Raw genomic sequence first — 24101 nt, forward strand, 5'->3', positions numbered from 1 at the left:
ACACAGAGATGGACTATAATCCCATAGTACAGGCGAGGTGTGTGTGTGTGTGTGTGTGTGGTGGGCCCAAGGCAGTCAGCCTGGGACTGGATGATCTGATGTGACCCTTCTGAAAATGAAATCCACATAGGCTAGTGCAGGCAGAAACAGACTCGCACCCAGAGAAAACTGAAGCGCACACACTTTATTATGCACATTATCGGAAGCGGGTGTCACCGGAAACACTCTTGCACTAGTGCTCTCAGCCCGGGCTCCTTCCATGCTTTTCCCTCCCAAGTGATTTAACTGTAGCCTATGAATTCATACAGCAGCAAAAGGAAGGTCATTCAGTATCTGGAGAGAGGGAAACTCAGGGAACCAGAAGCACTGTCATGCTACATCTGAGGAGAGATTTTCACCAGGGCATGGAGTTTCCTGGTCCTCAGAGGTCAAGGGGCAACAGAGAAAGCCATCATTTAAAAATTCAAAATGCAAATGTAACTTGAGCCCTGAGCTGAAACAGTCCATTGGTCTCTAATCCACTCAGGAACACGGACAGGAGGTGGTTCGAGGCTTTCTAAAATAAGCTCGGACGTGGAATGTAGTGAAAGGGACATTAGGGGCTGGGCTTGACAGAGTGATTCAGCTAAGGGCTGAGAGCAAGACAGGTGCTGGGGAAGAAAAGCTGTATTTTTAGATTTCTCCAGGTAAACCGAGAGCCTCAAAGAGGATGTGTCGTAAATGTCAACGACCAGCTTTCCGGGCCAGTAGAAAGAGTGTCAGGTTGTACCAGTTCATAACCATGTGCAATGCAAGGTGCTTCCTGACATTACAGAAGAAAATATGGCCCAACAGGGCGGCCAGTTCCTTCTTGAGTATCAACAGATACAGGAGAAAAAGAACAAGGAGGCAAACTACAAGTTCTACATCTCCCATATGTACCCTAAGTTTGACAGTGTTGCCCACCACCCTTTGATATAACGGGCCGAATATATTTGTTATGCCACCTCATGAGCGGGATCGGAAAGCAGGGTTTTTCCCAGTGTACAGTAGTTAACAGCATGCAGACAGTAAAATGTAATGGTTTTTTGGAGATTTTTTTTTTAAAAAAGTCTTTTGATCCATGAGCTATTCACATGGGTCTGTTTATAGAATGTAGAGAAATTTTTATTAAAAAGCCAAAACTATTCACAACCTGATATATGAAAATAGGCAAAAGTGAGAAGAAGCACTTTTGTAGTAAGTACTTAGCTGGTTTGAAAGACACACCACGGAGGAGTCTTTTCCTCCTGAAGGAGGCTCAAAGGAGTCACAAAAAATGCATCTATTATTTTCAGAAGGACCACCTCAATGGTGAATTTAAAGTCACCAAAGGGTTAAGGTAATCTTTTTCATTGATCCTGACCATCTCTTCTAGTTTGATAGGTACAGCAAGAAGAGGCCTCCTACCCTGTGAGGTCTGGGTTTATAAAGCAGGTGGACACCAGGGAAATTAAGACTCCCTGGAAGTAAGGCACAGGTGGCCCAGAGAAGCTGGCTGTAGCACAAGGGGACAGGTGGCAGTGTTAGCCTGTGTTTTTGCCTCTGTTCTAGCAGCTGATAGTGGGTTCGGGATGACTCAATGGAAGTCAAAAGAAGAGAGGTTTAACCTATTACAGGATGATCTAAAATACAAACCCTTAAGTATCTTAAAGAGTGGGAGATTATCTTATATATAAATCACCAATCTTGCTCTTTCTCTCAGTATTTACAAGCCAACAATCCCTTCCACTGTTTCTATGATCACTACACACTCTAAGAACCTCAACATACAGAAAAGGCCAGGGAGGGAGGGAGGGTATTCAAGGTTCCCTGCCCTACTCTCTCCTGGTGAGCTAAGGCTAATGTGGTCCCCTACTCCATCCTGGGACATGTGTAGCTCATCTCAGCGCTGGCCTACATGGCTCAGTGTTTTGCCGCCATGATGCCTTGCAGCATATCTATGGGCAGAGGGAAGACAATTGTGGAGTTTTTCTCGGCAGCAATGGTGGTCAGTGTCTGAAGATACCGAAGCTGAAGGGCTGCCGGAGACTCGGTGATAACCATGGAGGCTTCTTTCAGAGCTCTGGATGCATTCATTTCTCCCTCGGCAGCAATAACCTGTGGGCAGGGGAATGGAGAGGTCAGACTGGAGAAGCCTCAGGATGATAAGCAATAATCTTCAAACAGGTAGGTGTGTGCTGTACGTAGCATGGGAAACTTCCCAGGGAGTATGGAAGAGCAGGTTTAAGGAAATCAGCTGCTAGATTGTGCCTAGCTCATGATATCCTTTTTTCATGATCCCCTTTCTCTCATTTTCCAGGGTATCAAACCAAGGGACAAGTCACAGTACTGTGTAGGGCTTGAGGAAGGCAATGGCTTCAATGACTTCACACAAATCTTTCTGCAGGTCATGTGGATTTCTAATTCTTTGATTTCACCTTGATCTTAGCCAAAAGGCCAAGAAGCAATTCTAATTCTTTGATTTCAAAGAAAGGAAAGAGGATCTTATTGAAATGAAAGCTGATGGATCATTAAAATTATATTTTGATAAAAGATTGATACATGGCCTTTCAGCCTACAAATTCAAAGAGAGTGCTAAGAAGTGTGACTTTAAATAAAACTACCTCCATCAACTTCTTCTTCTTCTTCTTTTTTTTTTTTTTTTTTTTTTTTTTTTTTTTTTTGGTACCGGGGATCAAACTTAGACCCTTGTGCTTGCAAGGTAGGCAGCGGAACCACTGAGCCAAATCCCCCCCCAGTCAACTTCTTTATGTTAAGGTTTCTTAGTTCTCTTGTCTATAAAAAATGGAAAGCAGAACGAAAATGGATACTAATCTTGTCTCATTCTAATGATAAGTAATAGCCATCTACACATCTACGACCGATGTAAATCCCTCATTTACTGCATTCAGCAGCATTTCTAGTAAAAACTCATTCGTTATGAAGAGAAATTCTAAAAACATCTGCCTTGTTTACAGTCATGAGGAATTTTACATAATTCTGACTTATATACTAAACATGATCCAGTAGGGTAATAAAATAATTCATGACAAATTGTATTAGGAAAAGGACCTGTGGGTAAGGGGTGAAAGGGAAATATAACTACAGGAAGAAAAAAGAACAATGAAATATTCAGGATTGCTAAAAAAAAGAGCTGACATATTTTTATTTTTATTTATTCATGCATTTTTAAAAACCTAAGCCTTTTTTTTTTTTTTTTTTTTCCAGGGATTGAACTTGGGTCCTTGCATTTGCAAGGCAGGCGCCAGAACCACTGAGCTAAATCCCCAGGCCCCTGAGCTGACATATTTTTAAATGGACACATATGTCACTGTATTATTTAACTTATACTGGACATATTTAAAAGAGCAATGTTATCAGTTTCATTTAAGATGTCAATATTTTCAACATGCCAGAAATTATATGCTTAGTACGTATATATCGCCAAGATTTCTACATGCCAATTTAAAATGTATGATGGGATATTTTACAAATTCTATAAGGGGTTACACAGGCAAAAAGTTCAAAGATTACTGGAGTGGTAGAGGTCAGGGAGTTAAATAGATGACAGCTCAAATCCCAAATCTAAGTCTAACCAAATGTTGTCAGAGTGGTTATTTTACATCAGAATGTTCATTTTGTATTCTCAAAATGGGACAAAACTTACTTAACAGGACCACTGTGAGGAAGACAGAAAAGGTATCAAAAATGCTGAGTGACAGGAATGGCATGTGCTATCAAGACCTGCGTGTTTTGTTTTGTTTTCTGGTACCAGGAATCAAACACAGGACCTTGCGCTTGCCAGGCAGGTGCGGCACCACTGAGCTAAATCCCCAGCCCAAGACCTGAGTTTTGAATACGACTACCCTTTGATGCACAAAAGATTTAGAAGCTAAATCAAGACAGTTACTTTTAATTTATAATCCCAGAAGAAGAGAAGCTTCAAAGCTATCCCAATTATTTAGACTAAAATTGCACTTTCACTAGGTGGCCCTCATAATGGACCTCAAGATATGAATGGTTCATAAAATACTTGTGAATATCAGAATTGGCAGCAATGGCCTTATGCCCAAGGAGATTCTGTTCACATATACAGCAAACTCTGGGGGCCTCTGGGTATAAAGAAGCCCTGTGGAGAAGCTGTGGAGAGAGAACGGAACCCATGGCCTCCTTGGCTCCTTTTAGTAGTGGGGCCAGACCTGGGACCTCAGTGTGATGAATGTTGACAGAAATATGTGCAGGGCGCAGTGCAAGCATGAGAGGCCGGCAGTTTTACAGAGGGTCAGGTGGTGAGGTTACAGAAGGTGAATCTCGGAGAATGAAAGACTGGCTGTTTAGATAAAGTTGAGGAAGAACAAATTAGGCAGAACATGGGAAATAGAACTGAGGTATAAGAAAGCTGTTGTAGTCCAGAAAGCTGTTAGTGTCTGAATACTGGGCGGGCAAGGGGGAGAAGGTAGTGTGGAGTGAGGGCAGGGTCTGAAGGACAGGGAATGCCCACAGCCTCTGATTTTTGTTCTGTACAGAACAGGCAGCCACGGGTCAGTTTTGAGCAGTAAGTAACCTCACCAGATCTAGTTTGAGAAAACAGTGAGGGATGTTTGGGGATAGAAGAGAGACTGGGAGCTGTTGTGGGACTGTTTCACAAAGGCCAGCTGCACTCACTGGTGGTGGGAGTGAGGACAAAATGGATGGGGCACTATTTTAGGGGGAGAGTCAACAGCATTTGACTCTTGCCTGGTATGACTCTTCTAGATTTTGGTTGGATGGGTAATGGCATTAATGGAGCCGAGGGACACAGGATATGGTACTTACTGGTTTATAGGATAAAGACTAACTCATCAAGGCAAACCATTATGTCCTCCTATCTTGGTCTACGCGAAGGGGCAATGCCAAACACCCTCACAGAAAACCACATGACCATATTCCAAGGCAAGCACGAGAGAATTCGTACATAAACCCCTGCTATGGGGACAGCAGGCTCTGATTTTTTTCCATGTCATCTCAAATGTCCAGTTAGATACTTTTTTTGTCTGGATGTGGACCAACACCAGAGATATCTCACTTCCTACCACCAATCAACACACAATCTCTTAGCCAGGAAGCCAAACCCACCAGGTTGGGCACACAGATTGTTCATAGAAAAGATGCCAAAGATGTAGGCACAATACCACAGGTTTTATCCAGATATGGCCAAGTACACACTGCAGATAGCATCTTAGAGAGCAAAGCTACTTGTGAATGTGTGGGGCTTTTTTTTTTTTTCCTAAATATGTGGTAATTCCATGTCAATCAATGCTTTATATTCACAAGAGTTTCTTTTATTCAATTTTACTTGTGGTTTTGGGGAATAAACTGAGGGCCTCATGCAGACTGGGCAAGTGCTCTGCCACTGAGCTACACCCCCAAGCCCCACAGATCACCATTCTAAAATACAACCTTTATACATGTGTGAGATTGTCACTTCCTGTCCTCTGGAGAACATGTGGCTGGTGAGAGGAAAAGGCAGAGAAAGGTGATACTTTCCGATTTTGCACTCCACCCCCCCCCCAATTAACAGGACACCAGCCCCAGAAACATGAGCTGGAAAGTATATGACAGATATTTTTCTGAGCTGGAAAAAAGGAAGTAAGGGAGAACGCAAGCACTAAAGATTCATGATCTGAACCATTAAGAGTTGGTCTAAAAACCTTAAAAAGACATTTGGTTAACATACACCCCAATGTGTAGAGACCCTGTCCTCTTTTGTGCCAGGCTCCTTCACTCCACATATGTTTGTAAGCAGTTTTTTGTTCATCCTTTTTGTTACAGTGTATTCCTTCATGTGAATAAACCACACTTTATCAATTCAACTGGTGGTCCCCTGGGCAGTTTCCTGTCTGGGGCAATTACAAAATGCTGCTGTGTACATCCTAGTGCATGCCTTTTGGTAGACATATAAGCCCATTTCCATGAGATACATGTTGAGGAGTGGAGTACTGGCTCACAGGGTCTGCAAATAGATGCTGTCAGGTTATCACCAACTGTGGTTGTACCAATGTACACTCCCACCAGCAGAGAGGAGCATTCTAGTTCCTCCCTCAGCCACATTTGGTTCTTTTCTTATCTTTCTTTTTCCAAGCTGTTTGGTGGATTTCTTTCTTTCTTTCTTTCATACTGGGGATGGAACTCAGGACCTTGCGCTTGCGAGGCAGGCAGCAGAACCACTGAGCTAAAGACCCAGCCCAGGTGGATATCTTTGATGTTATGGTTTGTATCTAGATGTCACCTCAAAGAGTCATGTGCTTATATGGTAAGACTTTTTGGAAGTGGTTGGATCTAGGGTGTGTGAATATGAATTAAGGGTGTGATATTAAATTAATCCACTGATTGGGTTAGCATAGTGCTGGTGTGGATAATGGGAAGGGCTAATGGGAAGATGTGGGTGGCACCAACCAATAGGCCTGTAGCCTGGATGAAATAAAAGGGAAAGGGAGGCTTGATGCTGCTGCTTCTCTACCTCACTGCCTTCTGCCTGCTGTGCCATGAATACTTTCTTCTCTGCAATGCCCCCCTCTGCCATGCCACCCTGCCTTGGAGCCAGCAGACTATGGGCTGAAAACCTCTATAAACTGTAAGCCAAAATAAATCTTTCCTTCTTTAACTTGTGGGTATCAGGTATTTTGTTCCAGTAATGAGAAAAATAACTAAGACACTAAGGTTGCATCTGCTGTAATTTGAATTTTAATTTACCTGTGACTACCTAAGGTATTTTTCTCTGAAGGCTCTTAATGTATAGGCTCTCACAACCAATCTCTGTGTTCCTCTGAAATTTGCTCAAGAAACTATGAGAAACTATAACTCCCATGTTTTCCAAGTGAACCTGAAATAAGCCTACGGTTGTAGTAGGGTTACTGTTTTTTACAGTGTTTGACTCATTGTGTAAACATTAACCTTGAAGATAATTAGTTCAAGGTTCATGAAATAGCTGTCAGATTAACCTTATAGCCTTATCCAAGTAACAACATGGTAACCAAAATTCTAACAGACTTCCTGACCTTTTCTTGTTATAAAGGGAACATAGGAAATTTCTCTCTAAATTGGTGTGCCGTGAAGAAGGCTCAGACCACCCTGGAAGTTCAGAAAAGGCAGGAGAAGTAGAGCAGAATTCTCACTTCCATTGCCATTGATCAACAGAGTGACCTTGAGGGAATCACTTAATTTTTCTAGGCTTTGGTTTTTTGTTTTGTTTTTGTTTGTTTGTTTTTGGTACTAGGGATCAAACTCGGGTCCTTGTGCTTGCAAGGCAGGCACCGGAACCACTGTCTCACTATGTAGTTGAGATTGGCCTGGAACTCACTATGTAGCCCAGGCTGGTCTCAAACTCACAGAGATCCTCCTGCTTCAGCCTCATGAGTGCTGGGATTACAGGTGTGCACCCCATGTCCGGCTTGGGCTTCAGTTTTTTACTTGGCCAGTGGGATGGCAAACAAGTTCCATCGCTAGGGATACCTCCACACTTCCTGGAGTTCCAAAAAGGACTGGTTCTGAGATCAGGTCTAAGTTGGAGGGCACATGGTGCTGGTGGGGAGGGTGCAGTGCAGCTAGATGAGGTATTCATCACCTTTGGAAGACAATCTCTGAGGATACTTCACACTCTGCTAGTCTATGCCTGGGTAGAAATGAGGCTTTTGGTTGACATATTCTAGGTAAAAGAAATTTCTAATTTTCTAAAATAACTAGATGATAAGAGGGAACATTTGCTAACGTTATCATAAATGTAATAGTCTTCCAAAATGATGATTTTGAAAGAAGGCACTTGAGGATTCTGTAGCATCATAGTTGTCATCAATGATTGTATTAGGACAATTTAAAGTTCTGGTTAATAAGATTCTGGCCGGGAGTGGTGTCACACGCCTGTAATCCCAGCACTCGGGAGGCTGAGGCAGGAGGATCACTATGAGTTTGAGACCAGCCAGGGATACATAGTGAGTTCTAGGACAGTCTCAACTACATGGTGAGACCCTGTCTCAAAACAAAACAAAACAAAACAAAACAAATAATAAATAAATAAAAAATAAGATTCTGGAGGCAGCATGTCCGATGGGCTGCTCTTCTCCTTGGTGTTAAGAAATTATACTCAATTGGTGGCTTAAAGAGCATCCTAAGAGAAGGACAGGGTTCTGTGGTCAGCCAATTATCACCAGTTACTACTCTTTTCTAACAATGATAAATTGGTTCGTTCTTTGTTTGGGAGATCTGCCAAGTCTCCCGCAATCCTTCCCAAGAAATCTCTTCTGTTGGGTGTGATGGTGCATGCCTGTAATCCCAGGACCTGGGAGGCTGAGGCAAGAGGATGGTAAGTTTGGGTCCAGCCTGGGCAATTGACTGAAACCACATCTCAAAAAGGAAAAAAAAAAAAAAAAAAAGGACTGGGAATGTAGCTCAGTGCAAAGGCCCTGTGTTTAATCCCCAGTCACACACACGTGCACACGCGCGCACACACACACACACACACACACACAGATATCCTCTTCCTCCAGCTGTCACAGGGTTGGGGGTGTAGGAGTATTGGACTTTACCCTTGAACCAGAGTTGGGCTCTTCTCAGTGAGTGTGGGATTAGGGCTGGTCCCCGTCTCTAGTGCTCCCTGATACAGTGTGTGAACCTGGAGTCAAGCATCATCCACTGCAAACTACCTGCAACTGGCCCTGGCCCAGGAAAGGGAGTGAGGTCCCTTCAGCCCTGCTCTCAGCCCCTCTGTCCAGTTCTGGTGAGGCTTGAGTCTACTGCCCATTCTTCAGTTTGGTGAGAAAACCCTGTATTTCTTTACACAATCATCTTAAAAGATGCTCTTCTCTTTTCTTTTCTTTTTCTGTTTTTTAGGCACTGGAGATCAAACTCGGGTCCTTGTGCTTGGCGGCAGAACCACTGAGCTAAATCCCTGGCCCTCTCTTTCCTTTTCTTTTCTGACAGTCTTACTATATAGTTCAGGTTGGCCTTGAACTCACTATGTAGCCCAGCCTGGCCTCAAACTCATGGCAATCCTCCTGCATCAGCCTCCCAAGTGCTGGGATTACAGGTTCACGCCACTACTTCCACCTTCTTTTCTAAATTAGCTTAACAAATATGTCCTCAGAGCTATGTCCATGGGTAAGGTGCACAACAATATGTCAGCCTGGTGTTATTTTCATAAAACAAGCCAAATGTCCAACAACCTAATCAAATAAAATTCAAATACAATAGACTCTTAAGAGTGCTGGGCGTGGTGGTACACGCCTATAATCCTGGCACTCGGGAGACTGAGGCAGGAGGATCCCCATGAGTTCAAGGCCAGCCTGAACTACCCAGGAGACTCTGTCTCAAAAAGGAAAAAGCAAAAACAGAAACAAATCAAAACTGTTAAGAGGGTGGCCTCTGGGGGAGCAGACTCAGAGTGAAGGGGAGAGCGTTCGTCTTTACTAAACACTTCAGATTCTTTTCAGTGAGCTTTGTGGAATTAAAAATGAAAACTCAATGAGAAAAACAACTGAAAACAAACAAAGAGAAAATATTACCTTGGCTCGGGCCTCCCGGGATGCTTCTGCCTCTGCGGCCATAGCTCTCTGGAGCTGTGTGGGGAGCTTCACATCCTTAATTTCCACTCGCTCCACCTTTATTCCCCAGTCGTCGGTGGCATCATCCAGAGTGCACTGTTAGGGGACAGAAGGCAAGCAAAGCCTCGTCAGCTCCCACACAGATGGTTGTGGAGGCTGCAGTGGGCGGGGTGTGGAGCGGAGAAAGGGCTGGAGGAGGGCGGCAGAGAGACAGGCGGGAGTTGCCAGGGAACCCGTCCTGAATTTTCCTAGAGGCTGATGGCAAACTTCTAAAAGGGCCACACCGGAGTCGTTCACGCACAGTCTCCATCGCAGCTGCTGTAGGTCAAAAGCAGCCCTGGGCCGTACATATGACACGTGTGGCTACCAGTGGACTTTTACTACACAAGTGATGGCCAACCTGGGGGCTGTAGCGCGCTGACCCCCCAGGAGAGGCGATGCTGTGCAAGGCATGTTGCTCCTTTGTTTTTTGTTTTGTTTGGTACTGGGGATCGAACTCAGGGCCTTGCACCTGTGAGGCAGGTGGAGGCACCACTGAGCTAAATCCTCGGCCCCGTGTTGTTTCTTTGGGTTTCATTCTCCTCCTTACAAGCGCAGGAATGAAATCATTCTATTTCATGAGCTTGTGGTGCAAAAGACTATAGATTTTACAATGAGATTTTACTGAGAGTAAGAATTCAGACTTACAGCGCTTTATTTTTATGAACACAGCAGGCTTAATACCTACTACTGAAGCAAGACTGGAAAGCACAGCAGTCAGGAGAGAATTCATGGGACTCTCACACAGAATAAGGCTTGGATAATAGCAGCAGACTTACAGAACAACCTCTGAACTATCAGGCCAAACAAAAAGGCTCATACTGACTGTGGGAAAAAATAAACAGTGGAGGAAAATAACATGCATCTGAGGGCCATGAACCCATGAGCAGTCAGGGTAACAGCTGCTCTTTGCCTCAAGTCTGGAGAATCTAAGAAGAAACACAGGCCGGAGACCCCCAGCTTGAATTGATAAATCGCTCTCCAACGATCACGGACTCTCGGTTTCGTGATTCCCTTACCTGCATGTTGTGCGCAATCTCTTCCCTGTCAGAGAGGATCTGGGAAAGGTTCTTGGTGCCCAGAACATTCCTGAGAGTAGTTTGTGCCAGAAGACGAGTGGCTGAGTCTGCATTGGTGATATTTGCCACTGCCAGGGTTGCATTCTGAACGCGGTAATAGACCACACCATCCACGCTGATCGTCACTGAATCCTTTGTGAGGACCTGAAAGAGGAAGGAAGCAATGCTGTATCTGCCAACCAATGAGTTCTGTTTTTTTTTTTTTTTTTTTTTTTTTGTGGAATCGGGAATTGAACTCAGGACGTTGCACTTGTGAGGCTGGTGCAGCGCCACTAAGCTAAATCCCTGGGCCAGGGGTGCTGTTGCCTGCCTCATAAGTGCAAGGTCCTGAGTTCGATCCCCAGTACAAAAAAAAAGCCTAAAAAACTTCGGTCCTTACATCCACGGAAGTTAGGAAGTAAAGAAAGCCTTCAAAGGATAAGGGGTGAGTGGCTAAGAGTGGCAAGGGTGACACCTGACTGAACCTTGAAAAAAAAAAATAAAATTTTTCTAAGGGTAGAGTGAACAGAAAGAACCGTGTGTATAAAGGCACAGGGGCATGAGAGAGCCGAGGTTGATGAACTACTAAAATAGCACAGGATTACTGGAACAAAATGCATGGGAATGTTTTCGTAGGGCAAGGTCAGGGAAAACTATATTCAGGGCATGCTACATCAGAATGCTTAACATGACATGATTTTGATTGAACTAAAAAAGTTATCTGAGTGAGAGACACTAGGAAGACAGGCATACAAATTACTTAATCTCTCTGCGGCTCGGTTTACTCATTTGTAGAGATTAATAATAGTACCCACATTACAGGACTGTTGTTAGACATAATGAGCTCATACATTTTAGTGTGGAGAATAGTGCCTGGCATATGACAAGACCTATCTTTAAATTCCGCATGGTCGTGTGTACCTGTAACGGGAGGCTGAGGCAAGAGGATTGCAAGTTCAAGCCAAGGTGGGGCAACTCAGTAAGACTTTGTCTCAAAATAAAAAAATAAAAAAGTGCTGGGGCCTATCTTTATTAGTTTTCATTTCAGATAATGGCATTGACTTCATTAAGTAAAACACCCTGATCTTGTTAACTGTAATGAGTTAATTTGGACAATTAAAAAAAAAAAACTATTTCACTTTGTTCTTGATTCATCTCCTATACAGATAGATGGTTCCTACTTGAGATGGTTCTCCTTACGATGATCTGACTTCGTGGTGATGTGAAATCAATTTACCTTAAGCAGACACTCAACTCCAACTTCCTCCTTCCTTCCTTCCTTCCCCTCCCTCTCTCCCTTCTCTCTCTCTCTCTCTCTTTCTCTCTCTCTCTCTCTCATACCAGAGATCAAACTCAGAACCTTGTGCTTGTGAGGCAGGCACGGCACCACTAAGCTAAATCCCCACACCCCTTTCAATTCCAATTTCTGAATTGCCTCTTCCAGGCCAGCAATATGCAGTGAGTTCTTTTTTTTTTTTGAGACAGGGTCTCACTGCATAGTTCAGGCTAGCCCTGAACTCATTGTGTAGCTCAGGCTGGCCTCGAACACGCAGCAATCCTCCTGCCTCTGCCTCCTCAGTGCTGGGATTACAGGCGTGCGCCACCACGCCTGGCTATGCAGCAGCTTCTTATGATGCTGGGCAGCAGCAACAAGCTTCAGCTCCCAGTCGGCCCCACGGCAGTGAAGATAAACAAATGCCATTCTAAGCGTATGTGTTGCTAAACCACTGATGTTCAGTGGACAAAGGAGTCTTGCATGAGTTTTTGACTTAATGTTATCTTCACCTTTTGATGGATTTATCAGGATTAACCTATCACAAGCCAAGAAGCATTTGGACTTACATGACAGTGATCTTTGAAAACATCAGTTCTAAGTCAGTAATCCCTGGCTGACATGTTCCAGTAATTTCTGGCTACTTTCCAGACAAAGTCCTTTGACATCTGGCCCTGCAGGCCCTCTGGCCTCACTCTCCCGAGTCCTGCACAAATTCTGTGCCAGGCCACACGCGGGTCCCCGCAGGCTCTGTGTTCACATCCTCAGGCCTTTATACCCTGCCCGAAAGTCTCCTCCTCTGTCCCTCACGACCCGAGACTGGCCCCGTCCTCCTCGTCCTTCGTGCAGCTTTTCTCGGTGAAACATCCCCGCCTCGCCACAGCGCCAGGCGGTTTTCCTCTGCGCACCCACGGCCCCTCCCTGTCCTGACATTTCCTGCCAGCCCTGCTTCCCTTTCGGACGGTGACTTCCTCAGGGGCGGGTTGTCTCTCTCTCTGGCACAGGCAGTGAGCTTGATCTGCAGCAGGTGGTTAGTAAGTGAGAGATGAAATACGCGGGAAAGGTCCAAGAAAGTGATGAAGTGTGGAGTGGACAGAGACCTGGACTGTATTTCCAGCGTTTCCCGCTCCTTCTGGATGACCCGGAGCAGGGCTTTAAACCAGGTGACCCGGCGGTCCCTCATTCATACCAGCTGCTGCTGACTGCCCAGTTCTCCCCAAATGTCTATGAAGATCCATTTAGAAGACATTCGGGAACAAAGCCCTTGGAAAACGGGAACAAAGCCCTTGGAAAACGGCAACAAAGCCCTTGGAAAACGGCAACAAAGCCATTTTGAAAGGTACCGACCGCAAATGGAAAGCAGTAACACTGTTGCCATGTAGCTAGTTACTGCTGCCAGGCATCAAGGCAGGCAATCAGCGTTGTTTGTTGTTTTTTTTTCCCCTTCAGTTATCTAAAAATAGCTTTAACAAGAAAGCGAAGCAGGGGACTTGTAAATAAATGTACAGTCTGTTTGCATCTTGTGTGAAGATGACTTCCCAGGATGTGATGGGAAGATGAGCGTCGCTCTTGCCTTTGTGACTCGGTTACAGCTGCTTTCAAAGCTGCAGCTTCTGGCCGATGGTTTTGGAGGCAGAGTGTTTATCTCCCTTCACAGGGAGTTCACAGGGGATCGGAAAAAGGATCGCTTGCCAAGTTCCAATCTGCTTGGCGTTCAGCAGCTTGCAGGGGAGGAGGGAGGAGCTGGAAAGGAGAAGCTCACAGCAGCAGATGCCTGCGATGTTTATACAGGAAACCGACAGAATTCGCAGCAGCCCTGAGAAAGGGCTCCTTCTGAGTTAGTCTTCCTTGAGAGATGGGAAAACTTGCAGAGAATACAGGGAGGCTCTCAGGCTTGCTCTTGTAAGACGTGGGTAAAAGTGATTTCTGGTATCTCTAAGGTGGTGGGGATTAAAAAGCCTGACCTGAGCAACTACTTGGATCTGTACCAGCAAGGGAGTTCCCAAGCTGGTTTCTGAACTTTGTGACAAGAGAAAGCAACCTGGCCAGGCTCCGCCATCATGCTGAGGACCTGGGTGGCAGCCAGGACGCACAGACGGCCTTCTTCCATCCCTCCCTTCCCCATGCTTGCAGTGTTTCTATCTGCAATGGCCATTTTGTCTCCTAAGACGTGGGCTGGGACACAGGTGTTGCCTCTTGGAAGGCCAGGAGGGAGCAAATGCAGGATGCATGTTAGCAGGGAGCTTGGGGAAAAGCCCCGGGGACAGCAACTCAGTGGAGCTGGATTTTAGTCCTGGCTCTGCCACTGCCATGGGAGGAATTCCTGCATCCCCCTGCAACTCTGTACTTTCTAGAGATTCTGCTGTGCTTTTCAACTGTGACAATATTTGTGAAGTTGCCAGGAAAAAGTGCAACATATCGACAAATATGTCTAAAATTGCCAAGTGAGCAATTTCAAATTCTTTGACTTGTACCAATTTATCTACCACAGAATCATGACTATTGACTTGGATGGCATCTTCTATTCAAGACCCATGAGGAGAACTGCGGTAGTAAAAACAGTGACGGTGACTGCAATGGTAATGTTAGCGCTACATTCTCCACTCAGTCCTAACAGCAGCGAGCATTCACACCACACTGACTATTCATCGGGCACCGACCTAATCACCTCCTGTGTAACATCACCTCCTGTGTAACATCTCATTTACTCCTCCCAGCAGTCCTAGGAAGTAGTGCTGCTATCACAACCTCTGTTTTTTAGGCCAGAAAGAAACAGGCACAGAAGACATAAGACATAAAGCTCTTCTCCCAAGGCATGGAGCTGGGGAAGGAGAAGGGAGTCAGAACCAAAAGTGTCTTCCTTCTCAAAGCCAACAGTGGTGGCGGACGCCTGTCATCCCAGAGCTCAGAAGGATCACTAAGAGTATGAGGCCAGCCTGGACTATACAGAGAGTTCAAGGCCAGCCGGAGCTACACCGTGAGACCCTGTCTTCAAACAAAACAAAACAAAACAAAAAACCCCACAAAACAAAAACAAAAATGTGCCCCCTTTTCAGTGTAAAGCGTGTTCACATGCGATCCCTCAGTTAGCTACCCACCAAAAAAGAAAAGCTCACCTCCTGGGGAGGGATGTCAAAAGAAATGGTCCTCATGTCCACTTTGATGAAGCTGTCTGTGCAGGGCAGAATGAAAAACAAACCTGCGACCAAGAAACACACAGGATCAGAGAGGCCCTGGCATCTTAGCTCACTTCTCCAGCAATTCTGATAGAATCTGCCCAATTGACTGAAGTTGCCAACTGCATGAGCCAGAAGCCTGGGAAATTGTCCTTACTCCTCTTGTTTACTTCCTACCTTGAAGGCTCCCACACAGGCCCCGTGGAATTCACTTCCTTATGCCACTGCTACTGTCACTTTTTTTCCTTCACTTGGACCAGTGTAATCACTTCCCAAGTCGTTCTTGGAGCTTCTCTCTTAGGCCCCGTTTGCTGCAGTGCAAGCACAGCCATCTTCCCTAAGGATAAGAACCTTGCCTGCCGTGGTCCTGAAGGTCCCGCCTTCCTCACCTCCTCAGCCACGTCCTCTGTCCTCATACCCTGTGCTCCCCCTGGATTGGGCTCCTGAGCCTGGGATGTCACCCCAGGGACCATGCCTCATCCAGTACTAGTCCAGGTCAGGCGCTCATCCCTTGGTTTCTCCCTTCTCCGGCTCTCTGTGGTTACTTGATCACAACACTCATCTCACGCAGTGTACTAGGTATGCTCGGAATACACGCGAATGTTTACATTTTTAAAAGAATCCTTACAGTAAAAGACAGACTGCCGTTAATCTCAAAACACTTCCTTTCTTCTTTGAACACATTCACCCCATCATCCTCGCCACTTTCAGAGGCAGCTCTGGACGTCTCCTCTGCGTCTTCATGAGGTGTGATTAAAAAATGCGGGGACCGCCATGGAGTGGAAGGACCGAGGGGGAAAACACGGTGCTGCACCCTCCTTGACCTCATTCCCCAGATCTGGCACTGTCTGACTTCTGGGTCTAGGACTGTGCAAGGTAAATGTTCTGGAGTGATTCAGGGTACGAAGGCAGCCGCAACAGCACAACTAAGGACGCTCATGAAAGAGGACTTCCAGAACTGCTTCAGAAAGGGGTGAGAGCAACAGGATAAAGTACGTTTGAAGAGACAGCTTGTCGGCGTCCCATGAGCACACAGCGAGAGCCTAAAGGGAGGTGCCTGTTCTGATCTCTCTTAGATTCCCAGGGCTTGGAACACAGGAGGAGCTCAGCTGAAGTTTGCCAGATGAACAACTAAAGGCCTTTCCTTGACAGGGGTTCTCATGCTCAGAGCTGCAGAGCAGTAGCTGTTCCTGGCCGAGAGAATCTTATCAGCTGGAATGGGAAGGGGCGGGGTCGGGAGTGAGATTAGCTGGAGCCTCTGCTCTTTGTTACGCAGCTTCTGCTCATGGGCTCTTTCCAAGTCAACAGAGCAGGGGCCCTCATGAGGGAACAGAACTTTATTCCCCAGACATGCAGCCCCCAAGCCCTGTGCTCACCAGGTCCTTTGGCGCCTCCTTGTAAAATTCGACCCAGTCTAAAGATGATGGCTCTTTCATACTCCTTTATAATCTGGAATAAAGACACAAACAGCCATTGAACACGAAGAACACAGACATGTACATGTATATCTTAAACACTTTTCTTCTAAATAGGTTAGACTCCTCAAGTTCAAACAAGTTCCTCTCTATCCAGATAATATCTATAAACAATTTTCATCTTCTCCAAGCATGATATTTATTTACTATTTTTAACTGATTATGAAAGCAATAGTTATTCATTGTATACCTTTGGAAAGTCTAGGATAGCATATGGAAACAAATATGTAACTCCCTCCGCAGTTGTATTATTCGATTTTATGCTCATGCATTACTTATTCAGAAAAAAAACCTTAGTTTTTGTCCTGATTCCTTTTTTTTTTATTTTCTGGTGGAACCGGGGATTGAATTCAGGGCCTTTGCACTGAGGTATCCCCAGCCCTTTTTATTTTTTATTTAGCGATAGGGTCCTGCTAAACTGCCAAGATATCTAAGAGCTGGGCTTGAACTTAAGATCCTCCTGCCTCAGCCTCCCAGAGTGCTGGGATTACGGCTGTGTGTCACCACACCTGGCTTCTTCTGACTCCTTTAAATACAACAACAAATTCATGGGAAAATGGCTGAAACGTATTTTATTCCTGTAGGAATATGCAAACCATAGCTACTTATCCAAGCATTAATAACTACAGAAAAAATAACCAGCATTTAACAGCATTGATGACGGGCCGGGCGTTGCGCTACGTCACGTATGGCAGCCCTGTCTCACTCACTCGTCACAATGGTCCTACGCAGCCGGTGCGGTTATTTCCTCCGTCTTACGCATGAGGAGACATAGCAAGGTCACACGGAAAGAAGCGAAGCCAGGAGGCAAGCCTCACCATCCCAGCTCTGGGAAACCAGTTCTTGGGGGACGGATTCACATCCCTGGCCCAGAAACAGTTTAGTGGTGATCGTACTTCAATGCAGGGAGAAGGGGCTGACCCCATAACGGCCAAAAAGCAGCTGTAAGTTTTCCTGCAGGTAGGAGCGGACCCTTTCCCAGGTGGGACTGAGATGTTCTTTACCTTTATGCACATCCATATTGAAATTGGGAAAGTTATAAGTGTGAACAGGAACGAGGCAGCCACCAAGATCCATCCACAGACTCCAAGGCCCGTACGGGGGCTCTCTGTTGGAAACAGAACCCAGCCAGGGATTTAGCTCAGTGGTTCAGCTGCCTGCCTCACAAGTGCTAGGTCCCCGGGTCCGACCCCCACCCAGCCCCCTCCCCGTACCAAAAAGAGAGAAAACAAAACCCAGCAGCACTTAGCTCATTAACAGGACGACCCCCACCCTCGTTACCGGCTCATAGCATTACGCAGGCTCCAGCCCCAATGCGTGGCTGCTACTTCCCTTAGCCTACTGAACACAAATATTGCCCAACATTACTCATTGCTTTCTCCGGCAAACGTTTATTAAACACCTCTTTTTTCTTTTGTCCTGGGATTTGCATGAGCATGATAATGAATGGAACCCCATCCCAGCTTCCTAAGAGGCTAAAATTGAGTGGGGAAGAAAAACCAGACAGATAATGAGAGAATACGAGGTGGGGGGCGGAGCTACAGAGCATCTGGGGTGGAGATGACAGTGGTGAGGGTGGGTGGGTGACGAGAGCTTGTCAGAGCTCGTCCTGAAGGGTGGAACAGCTAGGAAAACGCCTGTGAACAGGAAGGGAAAGCAGAGGCATTTCAGCTGAAGGAACAACAGCGTGATTCATGCTCTACATTGTTCAGAGCCTCTTTTCACAATTACACCCGCAAAATGCTTCTCTGCTTTTATGTATTTGAATTATTTAACTTATTTATTTCTGTTGGTACCGGGGATTTGAACTCGGGAGCTTGCGCTCGTTTCTCTGGTTTTATAAACCGTTATTTATTAGCAATTGCCTGATCAGTAGCTAGATTGTGTGGCCTCTTACTATTAAAAACAATGCTCGCTCCTAATCTTCCGCCCACATTTCCACTTCTCTTTCCTGTGTAAGAAAGAAGTGTTCCCGTCTGATTACAAAATAATAACTGCAAAAAAACCATGCAGAAAAATCAAAGAGGGAAAACGGACTCAAAATCTAGGGATTAAAAAATATCTTGGGACATTCCTCCGAGCCTTTTTCTTGTGTAGACACAATCATATTTTAAAAGCAAAGGAAGGGCTGGGGATTTAGCTCAGTGGCTCCACTGCCTGCCTTGCAAGTGCAAGGACCCGAGTTCAATTCCCAGTACCACCCCCCAAAAAGGAAAAGCAAATGAAATGTGTAACTTGTTTTTCTCTACTGCGGTAGTTGCTCATACCTTCGCTTTCTGTAGTCTTGTAGTTATGCTATTGTGCTTTCTGTCTTCTTTTTTTAAATCAAAGGTATTTGTTTAAAGTTTTAAAAGTCAACAGGTAAGTACAAAAAAGGCAGTCCCTACACACCTCTTCACACTGCATCTGCTTCAAGAGAAACTGCTTCTTGGGCAGTATTTCCTTTCACATTTCTAACTATTATACTTGTTTTGATCCTTCTTACTTTTCCAGCTTTGAGCATTACCCAGTGACTTTCCAGAATGGAAGAGGATTTAGTTGTTTCACCCCTCCCCATAGCACCTATCCATCGTTTCAATATAATCACATCATAATTTTGGTTAGATCAATACCAAATCTTGTATTACCATGAATACGCAAACAAACACCATGCAAAGCTAAGCCACACAGTAAAGTATACATTCCACAGGATAAAAAAACACAGAAGTGTACAGTGAGTCCTTTTGGTTAACTGTGACTTTCTAGTTTTGAGACAGAGTGTCACTAAGTTGGCCAGGGTGGACTTCAACTTGGGAATTCTCCTGCCTCAGCCTTCTAGAGTGCTAAGATGCCAGGTGCCCATCACCACGACTGGCTACAAGAGCTGTTTTGATGATGAAGGTTTGGGGAGAAGGGAGAAGGTATTCCAAGAAAGTATTACTGCTTAGAAGAAAGGGTACAAAGGCAATGAAACAGGCTTTGCAGAAACAGACCAAGAAAGCAGAGGATTCAGGAAGGAGGATGGGCGAAAAGACAGACAGGTCAGCACCCAGGCCAAGTGCTCTGAAACACAGGATAACAACTCAGAAATCCGCAGTGAGTACCTTGGTCCTACTTAGTGCTTCAGTTTTCTGATACTGCGGCATTGTGTGAGGTCCATGTCTTCAGGTGTGCTTAAGCAAAAGTGATCTAAGTGAATTCTGGAGGTTTCTCAGTGACCATTGTTGGGGGACAGAGGCATCCACCCAGAGAATATTCAAAGCAGGATGCAGTGCTCTTGCACAGAAGGCTCTACCGGTAGTATCACAACTGCTAATAAAAACAGTGGCTCTTTGGATGGTTTCTTAAGGGCCAGAATTACTTTAGAAATATGTCATTTACCTCTTATGGCAGCCTTGTGAAACAAAGTATTTTTATCTTCATTTTATGAATGAGGTAACTTCCGCAACAGTGTAACTTTCCCAAGGTCACAGAGAGGACTCAGGATCCAACATAGGTCCCTTCTCCAAAGCCCATGTTCTAAATCTCCTGGACTCTTCACCACTAAAATTTAAAAAGTCTTCATTGAAGATGTTTACAGCACTTTCTCAACAAACAGGGAAGGCGTGGCAGGAGATTTAGGAATGAGTGAAATGTAACATTCTTACAGAGGAGCTGTGCCTACTTATAGCCAAAGACTTAGGTATAGATTTCTAGTGAAACACAGATTGTGTGGATTCCGAACAAGGAAAAGATTGGCCACAAGTACTGACAATAAATTCCCTGTGGGTAGGGATGGTTCTTGTTTATTTTTGTTTTCTTCAGTGCTGGGATGGAACCCAGGGCCTGCATGCCAGGCAAACTCTGCCGACTACAGCCTCAGACCCTCCGCCTCATGTGGCATCCTGCGTGCCTGACTTTCCAGTAGATATTCTTTAACTTATATTTTGCTTAATGCATACTTTAATTTCTTATCCATCTATATCCCTCCTTATCATAAGCTTTCCTGAGAATGGATTGTCTAGGTTTGAATTTCAGCTGCTTTTTTTTTTTTTAATTTAGTTCTGTTATTTCTTAGTTGTATGGTAATTTGCCTCTTTAGGCCTTAGTTTCCTCACTCGTAAAAAGATAAGGATTATTGAGCCTGGTCGGGGGTGTGTGATGGCGTACACCTGCAATCCAGCACTTGGGAGGCTGAGGCAGGAGGACTGCTCTGAGTTTGAGGCCTACTTGAGTTACATAGTGAATTCAGGGCTGACCTGAACTACAAAGTGAGACCCTGCCTCAAAAAACCGAAAAAAAAAAAGATTATTAATATGTTTATGTACCAATTCCCCCAAGATGAATGTAATTACGGTGTATTGCAAACATATAGTAATACAAAAATTTAAAAAGGGTTCTTTGACCTTATAGAATTGACACATTGCTTGGTAAATACAGATTTCAGTTTTATTAAGCACCTATTAATGACTGATGTGGTGTCGAGTACCTACTTTCCTTTGTTGAACAGTGCTGGGGATCCGATTCTAGTTTTACATACCCTTATCTTTTACCCTTTTTGCCAAAGTCTCTTAAAATGATTTAATCTGCTCCTTTCTTTATGCCATCCCCAGGCAGCCTGGGCTGGGACATGCCAAGATTCCAAAAGTGCATTTACAAAGAGACCTATAAAGGACAAGCCCTCAAGACCAGCCCTGGTCGTTCCTGTGTTAGTTCCCATTGTCACACTGAGTTCCTTCAAGCTCTGCAAGTGTACAGGATTATAAATCACAGGGATGAGAAATTACACGCATAGGCTGGAAACGGAGCGTGGTCTTTCACAAAGCAAATTCTCAGCTAGACATAAGCAGAGAGTGTGTGTATTCTGGGAAAAAGGCACTTCATACTTCCCTTTATAATTAAATGATCTCATTTTCAACTCTCCAGATTCTTCCCCACCTGGTCACAGCACAGATGCCTCAACTGTGTTCCTCGGAGGAGAGGGATGGCTCTACCAGGCTTACAAACAAGATCCCTCCGCCTCCTGTCCCTGCCGGGCAAGAGGGAAAGCTCCTTCCTCAGCCACTCACCAGCGTTTCGTGAGCTTCATTTCCTTCAGGCCTCTCTCCTGTTACTGCGGGATCAACTCCTCCCTACCAGCTCTGTGAGGTGAGTGGCAGAACAGGCAAGCTGTACTCCTGAGATGTGCTGGGTGACACACCTGTCCATATTCTGCTGGGTAGGAACGCTGCGGAAGATTAGGCATCTCTGATACTTGTTCACAAGTACCACTTTGCCATGGTGTACAGCAGGGTTTTTTTTTCTTTTATTACCAAACTCTTTCCTACAAACTGCATTAGAATGAACTTTTAATCAATCAACATCAGGGTCTGAATACAGATGGAAGCCTAAGGATTTAAATTTCTGTGTTGAACATTCAAATTGGGCTTACTTCCAGGAAATCAATAAAAAGTTTCACACTGCTGCTTTAAAAATGAAATAATCACTACGATAATTAGAAATTACAGCTCAACTAATAGGAAAATTATACCGTTATTCCTGATAATTATTTTTTGCCTTACTATATGTCCTTTAAGCCTTTTTAAAAAGGTTTTCTGAGGCAGGGTCTTACTTGTAGTTCAGACTGGCCTTGAATTCACCATGTAGCACAGGCTGCCCTTAAAGTCACAGTGATCCTCCTGTCTCAGCCTCTTGAGTTCTGGGATTACAGGCATACAGGACCATACCCAGTTTTTTTTTTTTTTCCTTTAAACCTATGTATTGTTTTTTTTTTTTCCCCAAAGAATTTAATAATGGCATAGGTAATGATTTAAAACACTCCCCTCACATCGTAAACATCTTTTCATGTCATTATATTCTTATTGTTATTAATGGTTGTATCAACATTTAGATGAAATCCAAATTTGTCAATTAGAAACTGTTGCATTGAATATACTTTTAGTAAAGTTTTTGCAAATCATTAGTAATGTATCATAAACATTAATCTTCTGAGAAAATGAAAGTATACACTTTTAAACTTCTTTCATTTCAGTGTCTTTTATTATTACTACTACCATTTACTGAATATCTAACACATGATAGTTCCTTATATATACTATTTCTAATGTTTATGAAAACCTGTAGACAACAAATATTTTTCATGAAGACCCAAAGTAATAATGCAAAAGACTTTCTGGGGTGGGGAGAAAGAAAATAAATCCGAACCATAAAACATGAAAAAAGGGGAACTGTACAGTAATTTTTGTTGGGTTACCTTTAGGAAAAGCAGGATCTTTCCATGATCCCGACTCAAGCCAGTGTTCAGACAGCTGTGGGCCGTTACCCATCTTTATCAGCTGGTTTACTTTAAGGTTTATTGAACTTGGCATGGCTGGTAATCACGTGGTGTAATAAAGCCCGTTCATCAATGAGATTGAATTACTCTAAAGTTCAAATGCTATTGGGTTTTCTCTGCAGAACAAGACCAAAATTGTGTCTTACATCATATTTAAAAATGTGACTCAGAGTCATGTACATTACTGCTCCCCGCAAAACAGGAGGGGCTGAAGAGTTCCTGAAATAATCTGACATGTAAAGGCCATCATTTTCCCCTGCCCTTTCACTGAGTGTGGGTGAAACACTTCATGTTGTAAACTACCAGGAAAATGAAATCTGGGTGGAGAAAGCAAGATGATTGGGAATTTCAGCTCAAAAATACAGGCCGTCTGGTTCTAAGAGCACTTCTTAAAGCGTAAAAATACAAGATCTTGTCCATTTTAAAATTTTCTTCCTAACGGCTAACACATAAATGTTCTTTCAGGCTGTCATTATTCCACATCAGAGTTTCTGTGTCAGGACTTGGCAAATTTCTCCTATAAAGGGCCAGGGAGCAGTTTGCTTTGTCAGTGCAGTGTGAAAGTAGCCAGAGACACTATATACACAAAGAGCATGGCTGCATTCCAATAAAACTCGATTTACAGAATCCAAAATCTAACTTTCACGTGAATGTGAAACACTGTTCTTTTTTTTAAAAAAAGTTTTAAATGCAAAATTATTCTTAGCTGTGGGCCATACTAAAACAGGCAGTTGGATAGATTTGGCCCATGGGCAGTTACAATGCATTCTTCTTGCGTGTTATATAAATATTTACTTGAGGAGGAAGATTCTCATAAGTGAAGTAATGAGATCGTTCTTTCCTCCAGCTATTCAAGTGGGGATACATTTCCCAGCTTCTCAGTTTCTCTTTCCTTTACTTGTTTTGAAACAAGGTCTTTTAAGATCTGATCAATAAAATCTCAGCGTGAAAATGTGCAAAAAGGTCATTTTCATATGGAAATTTCAGGGGACTGACAAAGAAGGGAAGGAAACAACCGAAGAAAGGGAAACTAAGAGCAATAGGAAAGGAGAGCAAAAGAGAGAAGCGGAAGTAAATGCAGCATCCTGCAAAGAAGAAGATTAAAAGAGCCAGAGGTGGGCTGGGGATGTAGCTCAGTGGGGCTACACCTGCCTGGCAAGTGCAAGGTCCTGAGTTCAATTTCCAGTACTGAAAAAAAAAAAAAAAAAAAAAA

General features: G+C 44.2%; 1 protein-coding gene across 1 annotated transcript in view; it reads right to left on the reverse strand.

Annotated features, from left to right (window-relative positions):
• Positions 1 to 286: 286 nt before the first annotated feature.
• The window catches only part of Stom (stomatin), a 29389-nt gene continuing 5574 nt past the window's right edge, over positions 287 to 24101 (reverse strand). Inside the window, exons 2-7 of the mRNA XM_010602948.3 lie at positions 17601 to 17704; positions 16498 to 16570; positions 15062 to 15144; positions 10634 to 10837; positions 9537 to 9671; positions 287 to 2118 (exon numbers count right to left, since the gene is read on the reverse strand). Of these exons, the coding sequence (XP_010601250.1) occupies positions 1924 to 2118; positions 9537 to 9671; positions 10634 to 10837; positions 15062 to 15144; positions 16498 to 16570; positions 17601 to 17704 (794 nt within the window). The 3' untranslated portion in view covers positions 287 to 1923. The remainder of the gene's footprint in view (positions 2119 to 9536; positions 9672 to 10633; positions 10838 to 15061; positions 15145 to 16497; positions 16571 to 17600; positions 17705 to 24101) is intronic.

This window comes from Fukomys damarensis, unplaced genomic scaffold (genome assembly GCF_012274545.1).
Source record: "Fukomys damarensis isolate Sample0158 unplaced genomic scaffold, DMR_v1.0_HiC HiC_scaffold_36, whole genome shotgun sequence".
In the NCBI taxonomy this organism is placed as follows: domain Eukaryota; kingdom Metazoa; phylum Chordata; class Mammalia; order Rodentia; family Bathyergidae; genus Fukomys; species Fukomys damarensis.